The sequence below is a fragment of the Diplodia corticola genome (genome assembly GCF_001883845.1).
Source record: "Diplodia corticola strain CBS 112549 chromosome Unknown scaffold33, whole genome shotgun sequence".
In the NCBI taxonomy this organism is placed as follows: domain Eukaryota; kingdom Fungi; phylum Ascomycota; class Dothideomycetes; order Botryosphaeriales; family Botryosphaeriaceae; genus Diplodia; species Diplodia corticola.
In genome coordinates this window covers 80,848-101,305 of record NW_017971512.1, presented here as the reverse complement: position 1 = coordinate 101,305, position 20,458 = coordinate 80,848, and the positions used below count along the sequence as shown (strand labels likewise).

Below are 20,458 nucleotides of genomic sequence, written 5' to 3'. Positions count from 1 at the left end.
TGGCGGGCAGTCCGGCTCGCTCATCTGCATGCAGATTCGTCATGGTTGAGTACCAACAAGTCGGGGAGTGCACAATGCGACGCATGCACGCCACAATTCAATAACATACACCAGATTCTCAAATTTATATGGAGAAAGATGGTCTACGTATTGCAGAAGCTACACGTGAAGTTTCTTACACGAATGATATATCAAATGAGAGTTCCCATCCATCCAGACTTCACTGAATCCAGGCTCCACAGCCTTCTGGAAGGTGGGAACTTTCGTGTTTCCTACGAGGATGCGCCAAGGGAGAGGCTGTCGCCAACATCAACTGTGGTGGGTCTTTCAGCCGCAGATTATGCATGTCTCACTGAAAGACACCATGGTTGCGCTTCAGCCTCGTATTTGTGTCCTGCACGAGCTCGAGCGCCGGCCAAAATGATTCCCCGCAGAACATCAGTCTTCGCCAAAGTTCTCCGAGTCCCGAATCCCGTTTTCGCTTTCTCCTCCCCTCCGCCTTCTTTTTCTTTTTCTTTTTCCAACATCAAATTAGTGTCGCGAACGTCAGGCCACCAGGGCTTTGGAAATCCGACGAGCGGAAATCCGACAGGAACAGGATGCCGCAAGGGAAAGCCTTGTATGGCAGACACGCCTGGATGTAAAGCTCGGAAATCCGTTGACACGTTCCCTGACTCGGTATGCTCACTCTTTTTCCATAATGCCTGATCTGTCGAAGCTGCTCTGACTTGACCGACCGTGGACAATGATTCGTTGCACAAAGCATCGAAGCGACCAATTGCATTGTCATGCACTGTCCAATCGAGTCTTCATATCCTCTTCAACCCCCGCGACGACGTCTGCTTCGAAATCCAAGTCATGGACTGTGTCTTGCCCGTAGCATGCGTTTGCCACCGAGTGTTCAACTATTGATTACTATTATCCGCCCCGGACCCTTGGCGTGAAAGGTGAAGAAACGATGGAGACGATGGCGATAAGTTCCGAGATGTCGCCGACCCATTGCCAGGCCAATCGAGGATCAAGGCTCGGACCAAATCATGATCTGTGTCTCTGGCGACTGCTACGTAATGATGGTTTGTTGATTAGTATAACGCAGCACAGCTCGAACTTACCAAGCACCTCCGGAAGAGGCCCACCCAACCAGTCCAACAACGCCCTTGATTGGGTCGCTTGTCTGCTCTTGAAGCTCCATCTTCCGCCCGAGCTTCCCCGGGTTCAGCCCTGTGTACCTTGATCACTATTCTTCCTCCTCTCTGCACTGTTCTTTGCTTATGGCATTCTGTGCCTTGACAGCCACCAAGGTGCCGAACATGCCTTGCCACGTCGGCTGCCCGTGTCCGTGCCACGACACCGGTGGACGTATCGACGAGCATCGAATCCAAGCGTCGTGAAAAATCTCAGACGACGCATCCGAAAGCATATATAAATACCACATACCACTCAGTCAAAATGCCAGCCACCAAAAACAACAACCACCCACCACAGTTTCCATTCTCCTCCAAACCTCCCGAAAACACATACATACCCCCCCCAGCCCACCATGGCCGAAAACACCAAGCTCTTCACCCCCCTCAAAGTCGGCGCCACGCAGCTCGACCACCGCATCGTCATGGCGCCCCTCACCCGCTTCCGCGCCACCACCGACCACGTCCCCACCCCAACAATGACCCAATACTACGCCCAACGCGCCGCCGCCGTCCCCGGCACCCTCCTCCTCACCGAAGCCACCTTCATCTCCCCCCGCGCCGGCGGCTACGCCAACATCCCGGGGCTCTGGACCCCGGAGCAGCTCGCCGGCTGGAAGGCCGTCACCGACGCCGTCCACGCCCACGGCGGCAAGATCTTCTGCCAGCTCTGGGCGCTGGGCCGCGCCGCGTGGCCCGACCCCGAGGGGTCCGGCGGCGCCGTGCGCGACGATTCGGGCGGGTTCGATTTCGCAAACGACTTCTGCAGCGCCAGCGACGTGCCCATGGCGGATGGGCTCCCCGCGCCGCGTCCCCTCACCGACGCGGAGATCGGGCGCTTCGTGGAGGAGTACGCGGCGGCGGCGCGGGATGCGGTCGAGAAGGGCGGGTTCGATGGCGTGGAGATACACGCCGCGCATGGGTATCTCATCGACCAGTTCACGCAGGATGTGTCGAACAGGCGGACGGATGCGTGGGGCGGCAGCGTCGAGAAGCGGGCGCGGTTCGCGCTCGAGGTGGCGGCGGCGGTGGGAGCGGCGGTCGGGGGGGCCGACCGCGTCGGCATTCGGCTGAGTCCGTACTCGGATTTCCAGGGGATGCGCATGGCGGAGGGGGCGATCGAGCCGCAGTTTGCGTACCTGATCGGCGAGTTGCGGAGGCGGCGGCTGGTGGGGTACTTGCACCTCGTGGAGCCGCGGGTGGCTGGGGTGGTTGATCGCGACCCGCGGGGCGAGAACTTGATGTGGGCGCTCGAGGCGTGGGGCAGGGAGGCGCCGGTGCTGGTGGCGGGGGGGTTCACGCCGGAGCTGGCGCGGCAGGCGGTGGAGGAGAGGTACGCCGGGTACGAGGTTGCGGTCGTGTTTGGCCGCCGCTTCATCTCCAACCCGGACCTCGTGTACCGCGTCAAGAAGGGCGTGGAGCTCGCGCCTTATGACCGCTTCACTTTCTACATCAACCAGAAGGCTGGAGACAAGTGCGAGCCGGGCTACATTGACTACCCTTACTCGGACGAGTACGTCAAGGAGTTTGGCAAGCCTGCGGAGGCGGTTTGATTTGAAGTCGGTCTGGGAACGTGTTCAAGCGATAGAGATGCGTTAGATGTGGTGTTTGGCTTGGTTATGATATTCAGATAAAGATTGTATCTAGACTTAATGTTGTTTTCTTCTCAACACTTCGGTGCGAGCATCAAGTTGTGAGACCATGGCTACAGCGTCACTTAACCACTGTTGTATGGAACTGAAGTCCACCTCCCCAATACCTGCAGGATACACAAGCTCGATCATTGCGGTCAGCAATTTGAAGCACATCGATTGAAGAAAGTCATTTCTGGGTAGCACTGTTCCTGCTGTCGCTTTGTCTGTGTGGTACCACCCATGGTTTTACCAAAGTCTTGAATTGAGATAGGCAGCACTGACCAAAGACTTCGATTGAACGAGCGAATGAAAAGCCCACGGAACCCCACCGTACTTGACCACCATTCCAAACGCCTTGAAGACTCCAAAAGCAGTCAACCAAACTACGCATTCCCACGCAATCTCTGCTCAACTACATCCAAACACTGGCGCATGGACAGGCCTACATGCAGCCTACATAAACCAAAATCAGCTCCCATCTTCGCCGATTTGCCTGAAAAGACTTGAAACAATTTCCCAATAAGCATCCGGTTTCCGTGTTTCACAAAGGGTTCTCATACCATCTCAACAGTTCCCACCAGCAAAGCGCGGATGGCCAGGACAGACATGGACGACGCCTCCTTCACGATTGATCCAGTTGGCGCAAACCGAGCACCGTTGGGCGCGGAGAGGCAAAGTGGCGTCGGACGAGTTGGTTTCCTCGTGGTTCGTCATGGTGGAGTGTTGAACGATTCAGTGACGAGGAGAAGAAGACTACCGTTCAGGAGGCTGCTTCTGCTGGAGGGTAGTCAGGAAGACAGTTCAAACGCTGGCAGGCTGGCAGGCTGGCTTGAGCAACAAAGACAGAGCGACTGGTGGTCAGATTTATACACGCACACACGTGCGCGCGCGTGCTGCCTTCCTCGCCCTGAATGACCTCTCTATCTCTCCATCTCTTCTCTCTTTCCCCCCCTCCTCCTTCCACACCGCATCTTGCGCCATGCTCGACGCTTCCACCAATATCCGCGCTGATCTCTCCCACGACAAGCCCTCGAACCTGGAAAAAGAAGCGCAGACAAAGACCTGCATGTGAGTGCTGCCTGGAGTTCATCCCGTCCCCCCCAGCCCCGGTGGTCGAAATCCCGGCATGCCATCTCTCTCCGGACAAAGCTCCTTGATCAGCCATCCTTACCAATCCCGGGTCGTCCGCCGCCGCCGCCGCCACTCCAACCCCATCATCACATGGGAGAGAGCAAGAAAGAGAAAGACCAAGAGAGAGAAAGCCGCCAAAAATAAAAAACCCAAGAAAAATAAAAACCAAAACGACCAGAAAGCGCGCGAACAAGCGGTGAAGCAACCAAAGCGAACCAATGCGTGCGCGCGTAGGTATGTACATACATACATACGTGGGAAAGCAATAATGCCGCCAGTCCAGTAACGATCCAGCGCCGCGCACCGCAAAAAAAAAAAAAAAAACCGAGGCATGCATGCACGCACGCACGCACATGACCGCGCGTCGCCACCGCGTTATCGTCCGTCCGTCGGTCGGCTTTCCCCTCCCCACTCCCCCTCCGCGCCCATGCCCCTCCTCGTTTTCGAAAATCTGCACGCACGCGCAGGGCGGGGCGAGGGCTGCTCCCGTCCAATGGCTAGGCAGGGCTGAAGATCCGTGTGTGCGGCATGCGTCCGATGTTGGGGCCGAAAGGGATCGGGTGCATGCAGGCGATGCGTGGCATGGTCGGGAGGAAGGTAGGAGGGGAGGGGAGGGGGGGAGGAAGGGGGGAGGAAGGGGAAGGGGTGGGGTGGGGTTGGGTGTGAGGTGTGTGGTGTGGGTGGATGCAGGATCTTCGTGTATGTATGTACATACTTACGCGCGATACGGATACCCCCGGGGGGTTCTGGATGACGTATGTAGGATATGGATGTACGCTGCGGGAGGAGGGAAAGGAAGGAAGGAACGATGGGACGATAGGCGACGAAGCGCGCGGCTGTTTTTTTTATTTCTCACTTCCCCTTTTTGCGGAGAGGAGGAGTGTATAAAGTGATGGGTAGATAGAGAGAGGGTCGTGGGAATAGGAGGTCGAACGATAACGCCCTACCTAGTCCTATACCGGACCGAGAACCTAGTGAGAGGTACTGCAAAGTCACAGAGGGCGCGGTCTTCACAGCGGGTAGCAAGACGCGGCTGCGAGCTCGTGCAGTGAGTGGGGAAATCCGGGCGGATGGGACGGACTGGGGGCATTTTTCGTTCAGGCATGTGCGGAGCCTGCGGCGGCAGCGGCGGAGGCCGTCTGGGCGAGATGCAGAGTGGTGGTGGGGTGTAGTAAGGCGCAGCAGCAGTAGCGGTAAGGCGTGCATCAGGCCAATGGATGGAGATGGCACTCCCACCTACCCGTTCGCATCTGGACAAGCCCGGGTTCTACACGTGTATCTGCGGCACAGCACGCCGACAAGGGTGTCCTGCACTGCCGAGTAATGACGAGAGAAAACAATGGATGCCTCTGAAGAGCGGAAAAGCGGTGAGCACCATTTTGTAAGTGATGGACAATTGAGCGCAGGAAGAGGCACGGTCTGCAGGCTTGCTTCAGAACAAGCAGAACAGAGCGCCAGGCATAGCCGAAAGTGCATGAGGACGTTCGACTTCTACGCTCGGATGCACACACGCTAGCGCCACTGTTCTTGGAGAGAGCCACCGCAGACTTCCTGATTGCAAGTGGGCACCGCCGACGTGATAAAGAAATGGGGGGAGGAAGAAGAGGCGGCCCCTCCCCTCCGATGCGACACCCCGACAGGCAACAGAACCAGTCGGGAGCACGGCACTCGGCACCGTCCGCCGTTGCGCCATACCCACCCAGCCGAGGGCCGGGCCTGACATCGCTCGTTCGAACGAGTTGATACAGGAGCCGCGCTCGCGCCGCTTTGCCGTTGTCGCGAGCACCCATCAATCCGCGACCGAAGCGCACGATCTGCACCGGGGTGGGCGGTGCCATGGTCCACGATCCGCCCAAGTCGTTGCCGCTCGTCGCCGCGGCGCTCGCGTGCGCCTGCGGCCGAAACTAAAAATCGAAACCAAGGGGAACACCCGCCCGACGACGTTTCGAAGCGATCTCCGCCCCCTTTCGGAAATTTGCCGGGTCCCACACTCTTCCACCCCGTTCCTGGAGGCGCTTTGAGCCGCGGAGGCTTGTTTCAAACACAACGTCGCTTACCCGCCCTCGCGTTTCATCGTGGCGAGTAAATTGGGCTATAGGCGACGGGCCTCATTTATGCGGCGGAGAGGGGAGTGGAGAGAGAGGGGGTTGCCTTCAGGCGAGGATAGGCCCCAGTTCCATACATATACCCCCGGGCTTGGCCGGTCGATGTTTCTGCTCTTCTTTCCCCTACTCCATTCCATCCCCCGCTGTGCCGGTTGCCTGTTTTGGATACACTTTCGTTCTCCAAGTCACTCTTTTTTTATTATCCACCGAGTTGATCTCGTAGCCTTCCACTCCTTCCAACCACCATCACACATCTTCGAGTAGACCTCACAAAGAAAAAAAAACCCCCAACCAACCAACCAAAATGCGTTCCACCAACTCCATCGCCCTCTTCTTCGCCGCCGTCGCCGCGGGCGAGGTCCTCTGGGACGGCCGCTTCACGGCCGACACGGCCTCGGAGCTGTCCTCGTGGTCGTGGTCCAACCAGAACGGCGCGTACCAGTACTACATCCACGGCAGCGGCGACCTGACCGACTACGTCAACACGGGGGCCGACTTCAAGAACCCGGCCGACAGCGCCTCCGCGCAGGGCGCCAAGGTCTCCATCGACTCGACCTCGCAGTGGAACGGCGGCGGCATGCTGCGCACGGAGCTGATCCCGCAGACGGACGCGGCCATCAACGAGGGCACCGTCTACTACCACTTCTCGATGATGCGCAAGGAGGAGAACGCGCCCAACGCCGCGCACGAGCACCAGGTCAACTTCTTCGAGTCGCACTTCACCGAGATGAAGTACGGCCTCATCAGCGGCGCGTCCGGGTCCGAAAACACGGCGCTGCAGTGGTTCGCAAACTCCGAGTCGCAGTGGAACGTCACCTTCGAGCCGGGCGTCTGGCACAACGTCGCGTACGAGATCGACTTCAGCGGCGGCAGCGTCACCTTCTGGCACAGCACCGGCGCCGACGCCCTCACCAAGACGGCCGGCCCCGTGTCCGTCTCGGCGAGCTCCAACGGCGCCGACTGGCACCTGGGCGTCCTGCGCCTGGAGGGCAACACCGACGCCACGGCCGAGGACTGGTACTTCAGCGGCGTGTACATCGAGAGCGGCGACCTGACCACCGAGATCGGCTCGGGCTCGGCTTCTTCGTCCTCTGGCAGCAGCAGCAGCGCCTCGCCCGCCGCCGCCGTCGCCACCTCCTCCTCGTCCGCTGCCGCCTCGAGCGCTTCGTCCACCACCACCAGCGCCGCCGTCGCCGCCCAGGAGACCACCGCCTCGGTCGTCTCGTCGACCCCTGCCGCCGTCGCCACCCCCACCACGCTCCAGACCGTCGCCAGCTCTGCCGCCGCTGCTTCTTCCTCCGCCGCCGCCCAGCCCACCGGCCAGACCGGCAGCGTCCCTGCCGAGGGCAACGGCTCTTCCACCACCACCAGCGGCAACGGCCTCAGCGCCGACGAGCAGGAGGAGGTCAACCAGGGCATCTCTTCGTGGTTCACGTCGCTCAAGGCGTGGTGGTCTGCCAACCAGTAGATTACGCCTTGTCTAGCTATGCTGCTTTGACGACTTTTGCGTGTTGGAAGGAAAATGACGTTGGGGAAAAGAGGACGATATGGTTGTTTCTCTTCCGAAGTGTATATGGTCTTGATGTGTGTTTGTGTGGTTTTGCCCCTTTCTTGCGAATAGCCTATTTTCTCTCTTGTAAATGTATTCAGAACAAAATCTGCACGGTACATACCTATGCGCTGGCTTCATCCCCTGCTGTGAATTGTTCCAGATTGCCTATCGTCTAGCTGCATGAATTGCTAGAATTTGATATATGAAGTTTCTGTGATGTTGTCGACAGCGAAACAAAGAGCTCAGGACTCGCACAGCTCTTTTGAGTAAGAGCCCCGGTGGTCCGGTTAGAACATTCTGGCGCAGTATGTGTGACCAACATTGGCCATCGCAGCTTGTATTTTCCAAGCCATTCCGGCTTGCCATATGTTACAGATATCCCGTTTTTTCTTTCCCCCCATGACGCTTCCCTAACCACCAGTCTCTCAGATGTTGTGGCCCGTGACTGGCAAATTCTTGCTCTGAAGTTTCTGCTCGATGATCTTCCACCTGCCAATTTGCCTCTCGTTATCGATGGGCGTGATTCTCCGAGGCGAAATCTTGACATTCCGCAGCTTGGCCAGCTTCTTGTCGCTGTCAAGCTTTTCGAAAAGCTTGGCGGGCGGCGGGCGCCTGGTGATGCTGTCCAGCAGGATGCCGGCGGTGTTGCTCTGGGCGATGACGGGGTCGGTGATGCGGATGCCAGCGAGCTGCATGACGCGCTTGACGACCTAACCAAAAGACAGAAAAGAAAAGAAAATGATTAGCCCAAAGTTGATCGAAAAAAAAAAAAGAAACCGATTCACCAAACTCACCGCAAACTTGATGGCCGGATCCCGCAGAGAGATGCCCCTCCACAACCGAGCCTCCTCTCGGCTGACATCTACGGCCGCCTGGCCCTCGGCCGCCTGGCCCTCGGCCACTGCCTCCGCCTTCTTGATGACAGCGCTGCCGTCCGCCGCAGCGGTCAGCTCCACACCGACGACGGACCCATCCTCCTTGCCCTTGCCGTCGTAAATGCCCTCCAACGACGCGCCCTCGCTCCTCGCCGCAAACACCTCAATCAACGCCTGCTTCAGCGCGAGCCTAGGCTCAAGAGTCGTCCGCACGGGCGGAGTAAATCTACCGCACACACGTCAGTCAGCAGGAAGTCCTCACTCAGCAAGCACCCTCAAACCCTCTTCCCCCCACACACCACCGCAACAGTTTCAAGCCAAAAAAAAAAAAAAAGAAACCACCTCAAACTTACTCCTTCTCCGCCTGCCACGCCACCCCCTCCCCCCCCACCCACTTGAGCCCGTGCCACGTCCGCGCCGGCTCGTACGTCGCGTCCTCCTCCCGCACGACCTGCACCTCCTGCCTCGCAGGCGTCTTCGCCTCCCCCTCGCTCTCCTCAGCAGCAGCAGCATCAGCAGCATCCGCCTGCTGCTTCTGCGCCCTCTTCTTCTTCTGCGGCTTCATCTTCTGCGACGGCGTGCTCACGCGCATGGGCGAGTGCGCCGAGTACGGGTCTTCGCGGCCGGGGGCGTGGTCGGTGCCCCAGAGCTTGGAGCGGAGGCGCTCGAGGAACTCGTTGCGTTTGGGGGGGTCGTTTTCCTCGGCGGCGAGGGTGCGGGTGGTGGAGAACGGGGCGCGAGCGGTGGTGGTGGACGTGGTCGGGAACGGGCATTGAGGGCGGCGGAGGGCAATTGGGTCGAGGGCAGCGAGGCGGTCAATTGGCCGCGAGAGGCGTGGTATTCTGCGCATGATTGCTGGGGCGGCGGCGGCCTTGTGGTGGGTTGGTGAGGTGGAGAGGAGAGAGCTTCCGGATGCTCTTGTGGTGTTTGTTGGAGCGAGCGGCGCGGCCCAGAAATTCCCGCGCTAGTGAGGGGAGCACGTGATGGGTCGCCGGCGGACCCAAGTCGTCGCTCGACGGCGATGGAACGCCTCGTCCGGCTGTCTCGACGTTGCTCTTGCACGGATTGATCTCTCTCGGAACGTGTCCGTCTGTTCGAGCTGCGGACGCGCCGGCCCGTGGCTTGCAGAAACACCTCGCTGCCATGGAATTGGCGCGTCTGTTCTTATCGTATCGCATCTCCCTAGCCATTGATTGCACTTGCGAAAACTCACATCATCCTCGTCGCGCGCACACACGCACACACGAAGCGGGCAGCAAGCCCAAACACCACACCACGGTCGACGACATGTGGCCACGGCCCCATGGCCCTACCGCAGCAACCGAAGGCCATGCAGCCTCCCAACTCCGGAAAAGCGGAGACGGGGCCAAGTTTGGACGTCTGGACGAGAAAGTCCGTGTAACATTTGCTAGGCATCATCTGCCCATGCATCCCCAACCCCCCCTCCCCCGAGCAACCGAGCCGCAGCCCCAGCCCCAGCCCGCCATGTCCGTGCTTTTGCATAGGTACGTACATACGCACGCGACGTCGCACGGGGACGCCAAAGCGTGGCTGCACCTGGCCCGAAAAACACACACACACACACACACACGCACGCATGCACGCACGCACGCACGCGCATGCATACACACACCTTTGCTCGTCGTTGGTGCGGTAGCACTGTCGAACGTCTGGATGGAAGGAATGTATCACAGCATTTGGGGAGGGACTCGAAGTGCTTTTTTTTATTCGTCACCCCCCGCGCCGGCGCTGAGCTGAGGTTGGTGGCGCCCCCCGGTCTTCTTCCTGCCGTCCGTGTCAAGCAAGCAAGCCACCCGCTGATGCATTTGCCCTTGCATCATGGGGCTTGCTGCTGCTGCTGCTGCTGCTGCTGCTGCTGCTGAAAGAGGCCTGTCAGCCCCGTGCCGGACGGGCTGGTTCGCCTTGAGGTCGATTGTAGAAGACTTGCTGTCCAGCCCGGGTGTGTTCGGCCAAGTTGGGTTATATTCTGCGGGTGGTTTGAAGCAGATGTCCGGTCACGGGTGTGGAGTGATACTCCCAGCGTTGGTAAACAGCGCTTTTCCTGCGAAAGAGATCGGGAAGGATCACCGAATTTGGAGCTCTCTTTGACAACAAAGAATGATGGTTACGCGATGCAGTCCTTGAAGTCCCAGCTGCGGAGATCTACGTGGGATCATTCTTCCTCAATCTTGCATCCATGATGTATGGACGCTTTCCAGTAAGTGCCGTTCGCTCTTGAACCCCTCTAACATCTCTATCACGCACACATAACTTCGTACAAGAAAAGAAAGAAAGAAAGAAAAAGCACAAAAGCCAGACTTCCAGCCAAAAAAGACCCTGGGTATCATAACCACCGCAAAACAAAAACAATAAAAATAGAAAAACCCCCCACCCCTCACACACTCCTCCTGCTACTCCCCTTCCCCACACTCCCCCCATCACCCGCCTCCCACTCCCCACCACCCACAGTCGACACCTCCCCAACCGCGCCCCCCGCCGCACCCCCCCTCCCCGCACCAGCACCAGCACCAGCATACCCCTCACCCGCTGCCCGCCCCGCCCCACCCGCCGCCACCGACCTACTCCTCTTCACCACCACCTCCTGCGTCAACACGATCCCCCCACCAGCACCAGCACCAGCACAACCACCACTCTCCTCATCCCCCGCGCCGTGGCCGTGGCCGCGGCGGCTGCAGCCGCGCCACTCCTCCACCAACCCCCTCTCATCATCCCCACGCCGATGACGCCACCACGCCGCCATCTCCACCTCCACCTCCCACTCTTCTCCCTCTTCTTCCACTCCCGCCGCCGCCGTGGCGCAACTGCTACTCGCTTTTCTCCCGCTCTTGCTACTAGCGCCCGCCGTCGACACGACGGTCGCGGAGTGGTTGTGCGAGTGGTCGCCGTAGCCGGTGACGCGGCCGGCGCCGGTGTGCTGGAAGGCGTGGGGGCGGTCGCGGGGGTGACGATGACGATGACGCGGCGAGGTGGTGGAGGAGGAGGAGTAGGGGGCGAGGTCGAGGTCGTCGTCGTCGTCGGTGGGGGATGAGGACGAGCGGAAGATGCGGGGCCAGAAGTGGGCGAGGGCGCCCTTGACGCAGGGGAGGCAGCCGCAGATGATGCCCATGTTTTCTTCGATGGAGGCGATGAGGAGAAGGGTGGAGGAGTTGTCTGTGGGGAGGAGGGGTTGGGTCAGTTGGGGTGCGTTTGGGTGGTGGGTGAGTCGACGGCGTACAGAGGACGTCGACGCTCGTCATGGCGGGTGGCAGGGCGACGATGCGGCACACGCTGGCGGCGAAGACGATGCAGCCGAAGGAGAAGAGCAGGATGAGGCCGAGGCGGTGCTTCAGCGGCATCTGCAGCTTGAACAGGAACTTGATCGGCCACAGGTAGACCAGCAGGTCGCCGACGCTGTTGAGCGCCGCCGTCGCCACCAGCAGCGTCAGCACGTCGACGCAGTCGCGCTGGATGTTGAACGGCTGGTTCCAGAAGAGGTCGATCGGCCTGTCTCTCTCTCCCTCCCATCTCCTCGTCAGCATATCCCGTTTTTTCTTTCTTTCCTTTCTTTCCCCGTCCCATCCCGTCCCATCCCGAATCCACCACTCACCCCCCAGCACGACCTCCACGCCCACGGGGACCTCCAAAAAAAAACCAAAAAGAAAGAAAAAAAAACTCACGTGCACATAAACAACACCGCAAAAAAGCTCGCCACCCCCCACAAAGCACTATACGCCACCAACCCCCAACAAAACCACTCGTTCGCCCTCCCCGTAAACAGCCGCAAATACCCCCAACAGACACTCACCTTCGTCAGCGCCGACACCGGATGAAACAACAAAATACTCGCAAACACGAACCTAAACCCATTCCTCACCACCTCCGCCGCATCGCCATCGCCATCCAGATCCAGGTCCCAAACATGCACCCCGATCCCGTGCCTCGTCCCGACGCAGGTGACGGCCGTGTGCGCGACGGCGGTCGCCGCGGCGACGCCGAGGATGGCGTCGTCGGCGCCGAAGCGGCGCGAGAGGAAGAGGCGCGAGTAGAAGCGCAGGAGGACGCAGAGGAGCATCAGCGAGGTGATGGCGAGTTCGGTGCAGAGGAGGGTGGGGGCGGCCGTGTGCGGGTTGTGCGGGTTGCTGGCGGCGGCGGGGAGGGTGGTGGTGCTCATTGTGTGTGTGTGTGTGTGTGTGTGTGTGTGTGGCAGGGGCGGCCTGGTGGATGGGGGTTGGAGGGAGGTGTGAGGGAATGCCTGGGCGGCGGTGGTTGGGTTGGGAGGAGGGGAGGGCGGCTGGGTTGGGTGCGAGGACGAGGACGGTGGTGGATGTATAGGTGAGTGAGTGAGTGTGGACGATGCGGATCGGGTTGTGTGCGTGGAGGGACGGGCGTCACGACTGGCCGGCAGCAGTCGAGGATTGGAGAATCGCCGGCTGATACGATGACGCCGCCCGCCGCCAGGAGGAGAGAATCGTGGAAGGAGATCAACATCCGTCCCTCACAACAGAGAAATCGGTACATATACAACGGCAGCGTGACCATGCCTCGGATCAGATCATAAAACACTAAGCTGCTCCCGAAGCCACAGCCGCGTGTGGCCCCTTGCCAGAAAAGATTTACTGGCTGGCGCTGTTGCATCAGCCCTCTGCGACGGCGCAAGCTTCGAAATCAGCTAACGAAGCTAAGTCGACGACGAGCTCCGGCAAAGGCCCGCATCAGGGACTGAGAGTCAGGAAAACCACGCGATGGTGGGCGAAGCGAGCGAATGGACTGCTTTGTGGGGGGCGATCAGGATCAGCACCGAATCCCAGATGGGCAGGAAGTGCGTCGTAAGCTAAATGGAATTGGCATCCGGTTGGCGTCCGGCTTCCTCGGCAGCCGCGCACGTTGCGTCCCCGGAAGATCATTGGATCACTGCGCCTGTGGTGCCGTCGTTGATGGAGGCAGCTGTGGTGGTGGGAGGAGCCGCTCCACCATAAGTGACGGTAACAGCGCTGTGAGACATGTGGCGTGGTGTGGGATTTGGAGGCTGAAGAGGCGGCGCAGGGCCACCCCGGTAAGTTGACCCCGAGTGCGGACGGAGCAGAAAGCATATACTCCATCGTCGGCAGGACTCTCGGAGTTTGTAGTTGCTCAGCTGGACATCCTATGATATGCAGATCGGCGGCGAACACGTTGGTGCATCATCGTCCTAAACAGCCCCTGCGCAAATGGCGCGCGTGCTTGGCGCTTGCTGGCACCGACAACTCGTGTCTGCACCATCGAGCAAGATTGGATTTTCCAGTTATCTGACCGAGTCCGATCTTGGGGGCAAACCGTGCTTTGGCCGCACCCGAGTGGGGAGACGGCGTCACGCGTCAGATGCCCGAGGCTCGTAGCTGTCAATGCTATGTTGAGCTTTTCCTGAATAGGGAAAGTCACCATCTAAGGCGAGCATGGACAGGCTTCAGATGCCTTATGCCGACCCAACTCGCCGGTAATTACTGATCAATGGTGATGGCTGATCGACAGTCAGTGAAAGCTTGAGAGGCATTTGAGAGGTGTATAGCCAAATGCATTCACTGAAGACCGAGCTGTAGCCGCGTGCTCTCAGCGGTACCTACACATGGTTGAACCCGGCATCGTCAATGCTCAGGACCGTCGAAACGCTCGTGAATCCTTCGGCCTAGAAGCATCCCCAACAATGTGACCAAGGATGCAGAAACTCAGACGCCACAAGCCCGATGAAACAAAACATTGGTCTAACTTGTATCATACCATTCCTACATGGTGCGAGATGCCATCCTGCCCTCTGGATGACATACCACACCCAGTAGCTACGACTATATGATCCGATCCGCATTATAACGTCTTCGTGGACAACATGAATAAAGAACAAAACGCCTCCCCAAAATACAGCTGGTGAATCTCTAAACGAAAACAAAAACCCAAGGCCCTGATCTATACTTCGCTCAGCCCTGAAAAAGAACCCCGCTCCTTATCCTATGACCGCCCCTGGTCTTTTTTGCCCTTCCTTTGGTTGTGCTTGAATATCATGTTGCTTACAATGCCGCCACCGCGATGGCGATAGCCTGGTCATCGCTGTGGCTGATGCTGACGTTGACCGACTTGACACCCGCCTCCTTGGCCGCAGCCTCGGCATCACCGTGGAGCTGTGTAGTCTGTTAGCACTCGAAACATGCGATATCGAATGGAATCAACTTACGGTGACAACGGGAGCGCCGTTCTCGTCGTTCAGAACTTCAATCTCCTTCAACGCAGCGCCGGCACCCTTGCCAGCAACGCCGAGCGACTTGAAGACCGCCTCCTTAGCAGACCAGCGACCCGCAAAGCTGGCCGCCGGGTTCGGGGCTGCCTTGCAGTAAGCCTGCTCCTGCTCCGTGAAGTTGCGCTCGACAAATGTCTCGTTGTCGATGGGGATGGCCGAGATGTTCTCGACGTCAACGCCGACCTTGGAGTTCTCGCCAGCAGTGGCCTTGGCGAGGTGCTCGACCATCTGGCGCGTCTGCTCCGTCTTGGCCTTGGTGACCGGAAGCTGAGCGGGGATCTTGGAAGGGTACGCCCAGTTCGACGTCTTCTTGTCAACGGTAACGCGAGCGGAGGGGTTGAGGAAGACCTCGCTCTGCTGAGCCTCCTCATACGGTCCCTTGCTCTTGGCACGGAACATGGTGTTGTTGAGCAGACCGTCGTGGAAGTAGCGGTAGGCCTTCTTCTGGCGGGACTCGACACGCGTCTTGTAGTTGGCATACTCGGCGTGGTCGAGAGTGGCGAAGAGGTACTTGGGGTGGATAGCAATGGCCTGAGCACCCTTCTGACCGAAACCGAAAGAGGTGACCGACACGGCCTTGACACCATCCGTCTGGATGGAGCGGCTGGGGTAGACCATGTAGTCGAACTTCTCGAGAACCTTGTCGACGTTGTCGGCGTTGCGGTTGCCGGGGACGAGACCACTGTTGAGGACCTGCAGAGCACCGTTCATCATCCAGGCACCGGCGGCACCCTTGGGGTGACCGGTGAGGTACTTCTGGAAGACACCGAGAATCGCGTTGCCCTTCTTGCGGCCGAGGTGCTTCATCTGCTGGCAGAGCACATCCGACTCGTTCTTGTCGTTGGCAACGGTAGAAGTACCGTGGCAGGAGGCAACGTCCAGGTCGTCGATGGTCAGGCCCCAAGTAGCAAGAGCGCCGCGCATGGGAGCAATCCTGGGGTCTTGCTTCCAGAACTGGTTGCCCAAGCTCAGGAGGGCAGCCTTCTCCTGGCGCTTGGCCTCGCGCTCGATGTGCTCCAGGCGGTCAGCCATGAACTCGGACTCGCTGAAGCTGGCGTCCTGAGCCTTCATGGCGGCCACTTCGTCCTGCAGGTACAGAAGCTCCGACTCCTGCCACTGCTTGATCTGGCGGCGGCGGTGTTCCATCTGGCGCTTCCTGTACTTGATGTCCAGCAGAGGCGAGGGGAACTTGGACACTTCCTCGCGAGCAGTCGTGAGGACACCCTGGCCGGGAGCGGGAACAGAGCGACCGATCTTGTCGGTGGCAGTGGCAGTGAAGCCAAGGATACCGTAGATCGGAACACCCATGTCCAGAGCGAGACGAGCGTCCATGATGACCTGGATACCGCAACCCTGGGACTCCATGAATCCGTTACGGGTGGTGGTGGTAGGACGCGACATCTCCTTAGGAGTGCGACCGTGGGCGAACTCATCCTCAGCGTTGCTCGTGGCCTTCATGTTAGCGAACTCGTAAGAGCCCTCCTCCTGGAAGTCATCGAAACCACCAACAAGGCAGATTCTGGCCTTGCCCTCGAGGATGGTCTCGTAACCGATATCGACGGACTCGACAGCGGTAGCGCAGGCGCCAGAGGGAGACTTGATGGGACCAGTGGAAGACAGGAGCAACATGTTGACCCAGGCACTCATGGTGTTGATGAAGGACTCCTGAAGGATATCCTTCTGGAGCGGCTTGTCAAGGAAACGGTCCTTGTACATGCCCCTCAGAGCGCCGGAACCACCAATACCCGAACCGGTACAGTTACCGACCTCCGAAATGTGGACGTACTTGTAGAACTCGTACGGGTCGGTGATACCGGCTGACAGCAGGGCCTCGGAAACGGAGACGAGGACGAACAAGGTGACGGTGTCGACCTGCTCGATGATGTCCTCGGGCACGCCGTACCTGCGAGCATCCCAGCCAGTGGGGACCTGACCGGCGACAAGACGGTCGAAACGCAGAGCCTTGGGGATGAGGAGGGAAGCGCCCTTCTTGACCCGGACGCTGTACTCGCCAGAATCCGGGATCTCGAAGATCTCCACCTTCTCGCCGTGCTCGCGCTTGAACTCTTCAGCAGTCTCCTTGGACGCCTCGAAAGGCTCGAGGTCCTCATCGATCTGAACCTCCTGAAGGAGCTGCTTCTTGTTCGGGTCGTAGCCACCGAAGAGCTCAGGCTCGATGAGACGGATACCGGAGTGCTCAAGGACAAACTTCTCGTACTTCTTCTTGATGTCCTTGTCATCCACGGGGTCTCCGGTCTTGGCATCGACCCAACCAGAGTAGCTCTTGCCCTTGATCATGCCGTTGTGGTTCTTGATAAGACCCATGATCCAGGCCATCTCAACGCAACCCTCGAGAGAGAACTCGCCGTAGGCCTCCATCTCCCAACGGGTACGAGCGTTACCCCAAGGACCGACTTCGGCAAAACCGGTAATGACGACGGCCTTCTCCAGATCGACCATACCCTTGAGGTCCTCGTTGAGCGGCTTAACCTCAGTCTCCCAGTCGGGAACCTCGGGGAAGTCGTACTTGAGGTTGGCACGAGGCTGGACGGTCACCTTCTGGTAGAGCGCCTCGCTCTTCTCGCCATTGACGATCTTGTTTTCGGTAGAAGTCTCCTTGGTAACGGCCTTGCGGATCTCGCTGGTCTCGGTGTGCTCCTTGCGGAGGTCGGTCATGAGGTCCTTGAGGTTGGGCAGGTACTGGAAGCCACCGTTGAGATCAGCCCAGACGGGCTCGACCTGACAAAGGTTGACGATACCCGGGGACATGAGACCCAACAAGTTGAAGGCCATCTCCTGCTGAGAGAAAGTGCGCACACCGTACCTCTCAATGCCCTCAGCAACGACGTTGTTGCCGGCCATGAGACCAGTACCACGAGTCCAGCCAATAACAGCACCGCAGATGGTGAGGTAGTTGCCCCAGCTCTCAGAGTGCCACCTGCTGAAAAGGGTCTCAAGCGCGATCTTGGACTCAGCGTACAGACCATCGTTACCGAAGGTACCGTGGTTGGGAGACAGAGGCAAGATGACCTGAGCGGGACGTGTCTCATAGGAGTTGGCATGCTTCTGCTGCTTGACGCAACCCAGAAGCCTGAGCAGGTTGGTCAACATGATACGGTGAGCAAGCTCGGACTTGGAATCGATGCCATCGATCTCGCGGCCGTTCTCAGAGATGGCGGCGAAGGGCACGACATAGTCGAGATCCCAGCCGAGACCGTTCTTGGCGTCGTAGATGTAGTTGACAAGAGCCTCAACATCCTGCTTGCTGCCCTGGTTGAAGGGAACAACGATGAGCTGAGAGCCACGGGCGCCAAAGCGGGAGTAGATGGACTGGTAGTACTCGTTGACCTGGCGCGAGAAACGGCTGGTCGTGACGACAACCTTGGCACCACCAGAGATCAGGCCCTGGAGGACCTCAGCACCGATGGAACCGGCACCGGCACCAGTCATCAGGACGTTCTTGCCCTGGAAAGTGACACCGTCACGGGCGGCACGCTCCAAACCATCAAGGTAGACGCCGGTGAGCTTCTTACTGTACTCCCAGCCGTGCTCGTCCTTGCGCTTGAGGTGCAGGAAGGGGATGGTCTCGACCTTGCCCTGCTTGTTGGTGCCGTTGATGCGTCCGTTACGGCCCTTACGACGGCCATTGGCGCTCTTGCCGTTCTCGGAGGGGATGATCTGGCCCTCGTTCATGGACAGAGAGCGGATGACATCGCCGTACAGGGTCTTGATCTGCAACTGAGAGGACTTGGAAAGCTTGTGTTGCTGGCGGATGAGCTTGTAGATCCTCTGCAGGTCGTTCTGGACCTTGGTGCGGTTGCCATACTCGGAGAGCTTGCCACCCTCGGCCATCTCCTTGACGTAGTGCTCAAGCTTGCGCACACTGGACCTGGGAACCTCGGCGTAGTTCATGTTACCACGAGCGTCAATGTTGAGCGAGGGAGCAGTGGGCATGGCAACATCCTTGTAGACGGGGGCAGCGTTGAGGACATCCTTGCAGTTCTCGATCAGCTGCTGGCCAAGCTCCTTAGCGAGCTCGTAGGTCTCGCCGCGCTCGGTGGGGCAGTGGTCGATGTGGTACTGCATGAACTCCAGCAGGGTTGGGTTGGAGCGGTTCATGATGTTGATGCACTGGCTGACAATCTCACGGTCGACTGCCTTGAGGCGACCGAAGATGATGTCGTAGTACATGGTAAGAGCATCCTGGCGGGCCCAGTTCCACGAGGAATCGTAAACACGAGCCTTGAGAGAAGTGAACTGGGGCTCAATGCCAGCAGCGTAGAACTCGCCGTGCTCGGTGTTCCAGAGATCCAGCTGAGCCTGAAGGGCCTTGTTGGTCTCCTGCGATCCGACGAAAGCCTTGTCGCCGGAGCGGAGGTCCATCTTGAGGTAGCGGGCGAACAGCTCGAGCTGCTGCTTGAAGAGCGCCCTCTGGTCCTTGGTGAGGGCGTCGATGGCAGCAGGGTCCATCATCATGCCGCCAGCACCAGCGCCAGCATCGCCACCCGCAACAGGTGCAGACAGGCTGATGCCTGCACTGGCAGCGTACTTGTTGGCAATGTCGTCGAGCCACGCCTTGGCGTCGTTTTCAGACCCAAGACGTGCCGCCGGCTCCAAAGTCAGACCGAGCAGCAGAACACCGTCCTGACGTCCGGCTGCGAGACCCCATCTTGTCTCAAGGTATTTCCTTGCGGATGTGTTGTTGAAGCCACCGGGCATCTTCGACGAGATCAAGCGCGCAATGAGGGAGGACGATTGCTTGCCGAGCTGGCCGTTGAAAGTAGCCTGCATCGACGCACCGAGCTCGTCGAGAGGGACGTCCTCGGGCTTCTCTGGAGTCGAGCCGAACTCCTTGCCCAAATCTCCGAGGATTTCGTTCTGAAGGGTGGACTTGCCTGCACTGCACGTTAGAATCGTCGCATTTCGCCTCATTGGGGGTGCTTCAGAAAATTCTTACCTCCAACCAAATCCTTGATGGCCTTGCTCAGCGGAATGTCACCGAGCGGCTTCTTCAGCTTCTGAGCAACCAACGCACGCAGGATGTCTGTCGCCGCAACCGGGGTGTCTGGCACGGCGGCCGCAGGGCCTGCGCTGGGGGCGGGGGCGGCGGCAACAGGAGCGGCGGCCGCGGCAGCTGGGGCAGAAGCTGCTGCGGACGACGACGCTGCCGCCGGGGCCTCGGGCTCGTCTTCCACGGGATCGACATCGTAGTAGATGTCTTTGGCGTCCTTGTTGTAGCAGAGAATTTGGCGCTGGACTGACCGCGCCGCATCGTGTGCCTCGTACTTGGAGGCCAGCGTCCGCTTGGCCATGACGCCGAGAGTGTCGGCGGGGCCGACCTCAACGATGCGCTCGGTTGTCTTCTCGCCGAGAATGACATCTTGGGTCTCGATCCATCTTACGGGCGAGGCGAACTGGTATGCAAGCAGCTCCACGAGGAGCGTGTGGGAGAGCTCCTGCTCGATCTCGGGACGCATGGTGATGGCGGTGAGGAAGGCGGAGGGCGGAGGGCGCGTCGAGAAATTTTTGGGATGCGAATTAAAAGGCGCGGGTATCTAATGCGAACAGAGCGGGCACGGCGGTGCGGGCAGGAAGCTGCGCGTGACCCAATGGCGCGTGCGGAGGGCGCAACAAAAAGGCGGAGAGGAAGAGAAGTGGTGGAGGGATGCTGAGGTGGGAGTAGAGGGCGTTCACCACCAGGACAGCGGGAGA

At 59.2% G+C, this 20,458-nt stretch overlaps 5 protein-coding genes across 5 annotated transcripts; 2 read left to right on the top strand and 3 right to left on the bottom strand.

Annotated features, from left to right (window-relative positions):
- Positions 1–1,540: 1,540 nt before the first annotated feature.
- Positions 1,541–2,737, top strand: BKCO1_3300030 (nadh:flavin oxidoreductase nadh oxidase family protein; the record flags this gene model as incomplete). Its single annotated transcript, XM_020274527.1, has 1 exon — positions 1,541–2,737. One exon carries the CDS (start codon positions 1,541–1,543, stop codon positions 2,735–2,737), a length of 1,197 nt encoding a protein of 398 aa, XP_020129378.1.
- Positions 2,738–6,358: 3,621 nt separating this feature from the next.
- BKCO1_3300029 (carbohydrate-binding module family 1 protein) lies at positions 6,359–7,522 on the top strand (the record flags this gene model as incomplete). Its single annotated transcript, XM_020274525.1, has 1 exon — positions 6,359–7,522. One exon carries the CDS (start codon positions 6,359–6,361, stop codon positions 7,520–7,522), a length of 1,164 nt encoding a protein of 387 aa, XP_020129424.1.
- A 509-nt stretch (positions 7,523–8,031) lies between these two features.
- Positions 8,032–9,331, bottom strand: BKCO1_3300028 (ribosomal protein l50 mitochondria protein; the record flags this gene model as incomplete). The annotated part of the gene is made up of 3 exons (XM_020274524.1): positions 8,032–8,316; positions 8,401–8,707; positions 8,835–9,331. The coding sequence occupies 3 exons, from the start codon at positions 9,329–9,331 to the stop codon at positions 8,032–8,034; spliced, it is 1,089 nt and encodes a 362-aa protein (XP_020129425.1).
- A 1,545-nt stretch (positions 9,332–10,876) lies between these two features.
- Positions 10,877–12,652, bottom strand: BKCO1_3300027 (uncharacterized protein; the record flags this gene model as incomplete). The annotated part of the gene is made up of 3 exons (XM_020274523.1): positions 10,877–11,652; positions 11,717–11,999; positions 12,287–12,652. The coding sequence occupies 3 exons, from the start codon at positions 12,650–12,652 to the stop codon at positions 10,877–10,879; spliced, it is 1,425 nt and encodes a 474-aa protein (XP_020129426.1).
- Positions 12,653–14,519: 1,867 nt separating this feature from the next.
- BKCO1_3300026 (fatty acid synthase subunit alpha) lies at positions 14,520–20,223 on the bottom strand (the record flags this gene model as incomplete). Its single annotated transcript, XM_020274522.1, has 3 exons — positions 14,520–14,630; positions 14,684–19,641; positions 19,704–20,223. 3 exons carry the CDS (start codon positions 20,221–20,223, stop codon positions 14,520–14,522), a joined length of 5,589 nt encoding a protein of 1,862 aa, XP_020129427.1.
- Positions 20,224–20,458: the final 235 nt, after the last annotated feature.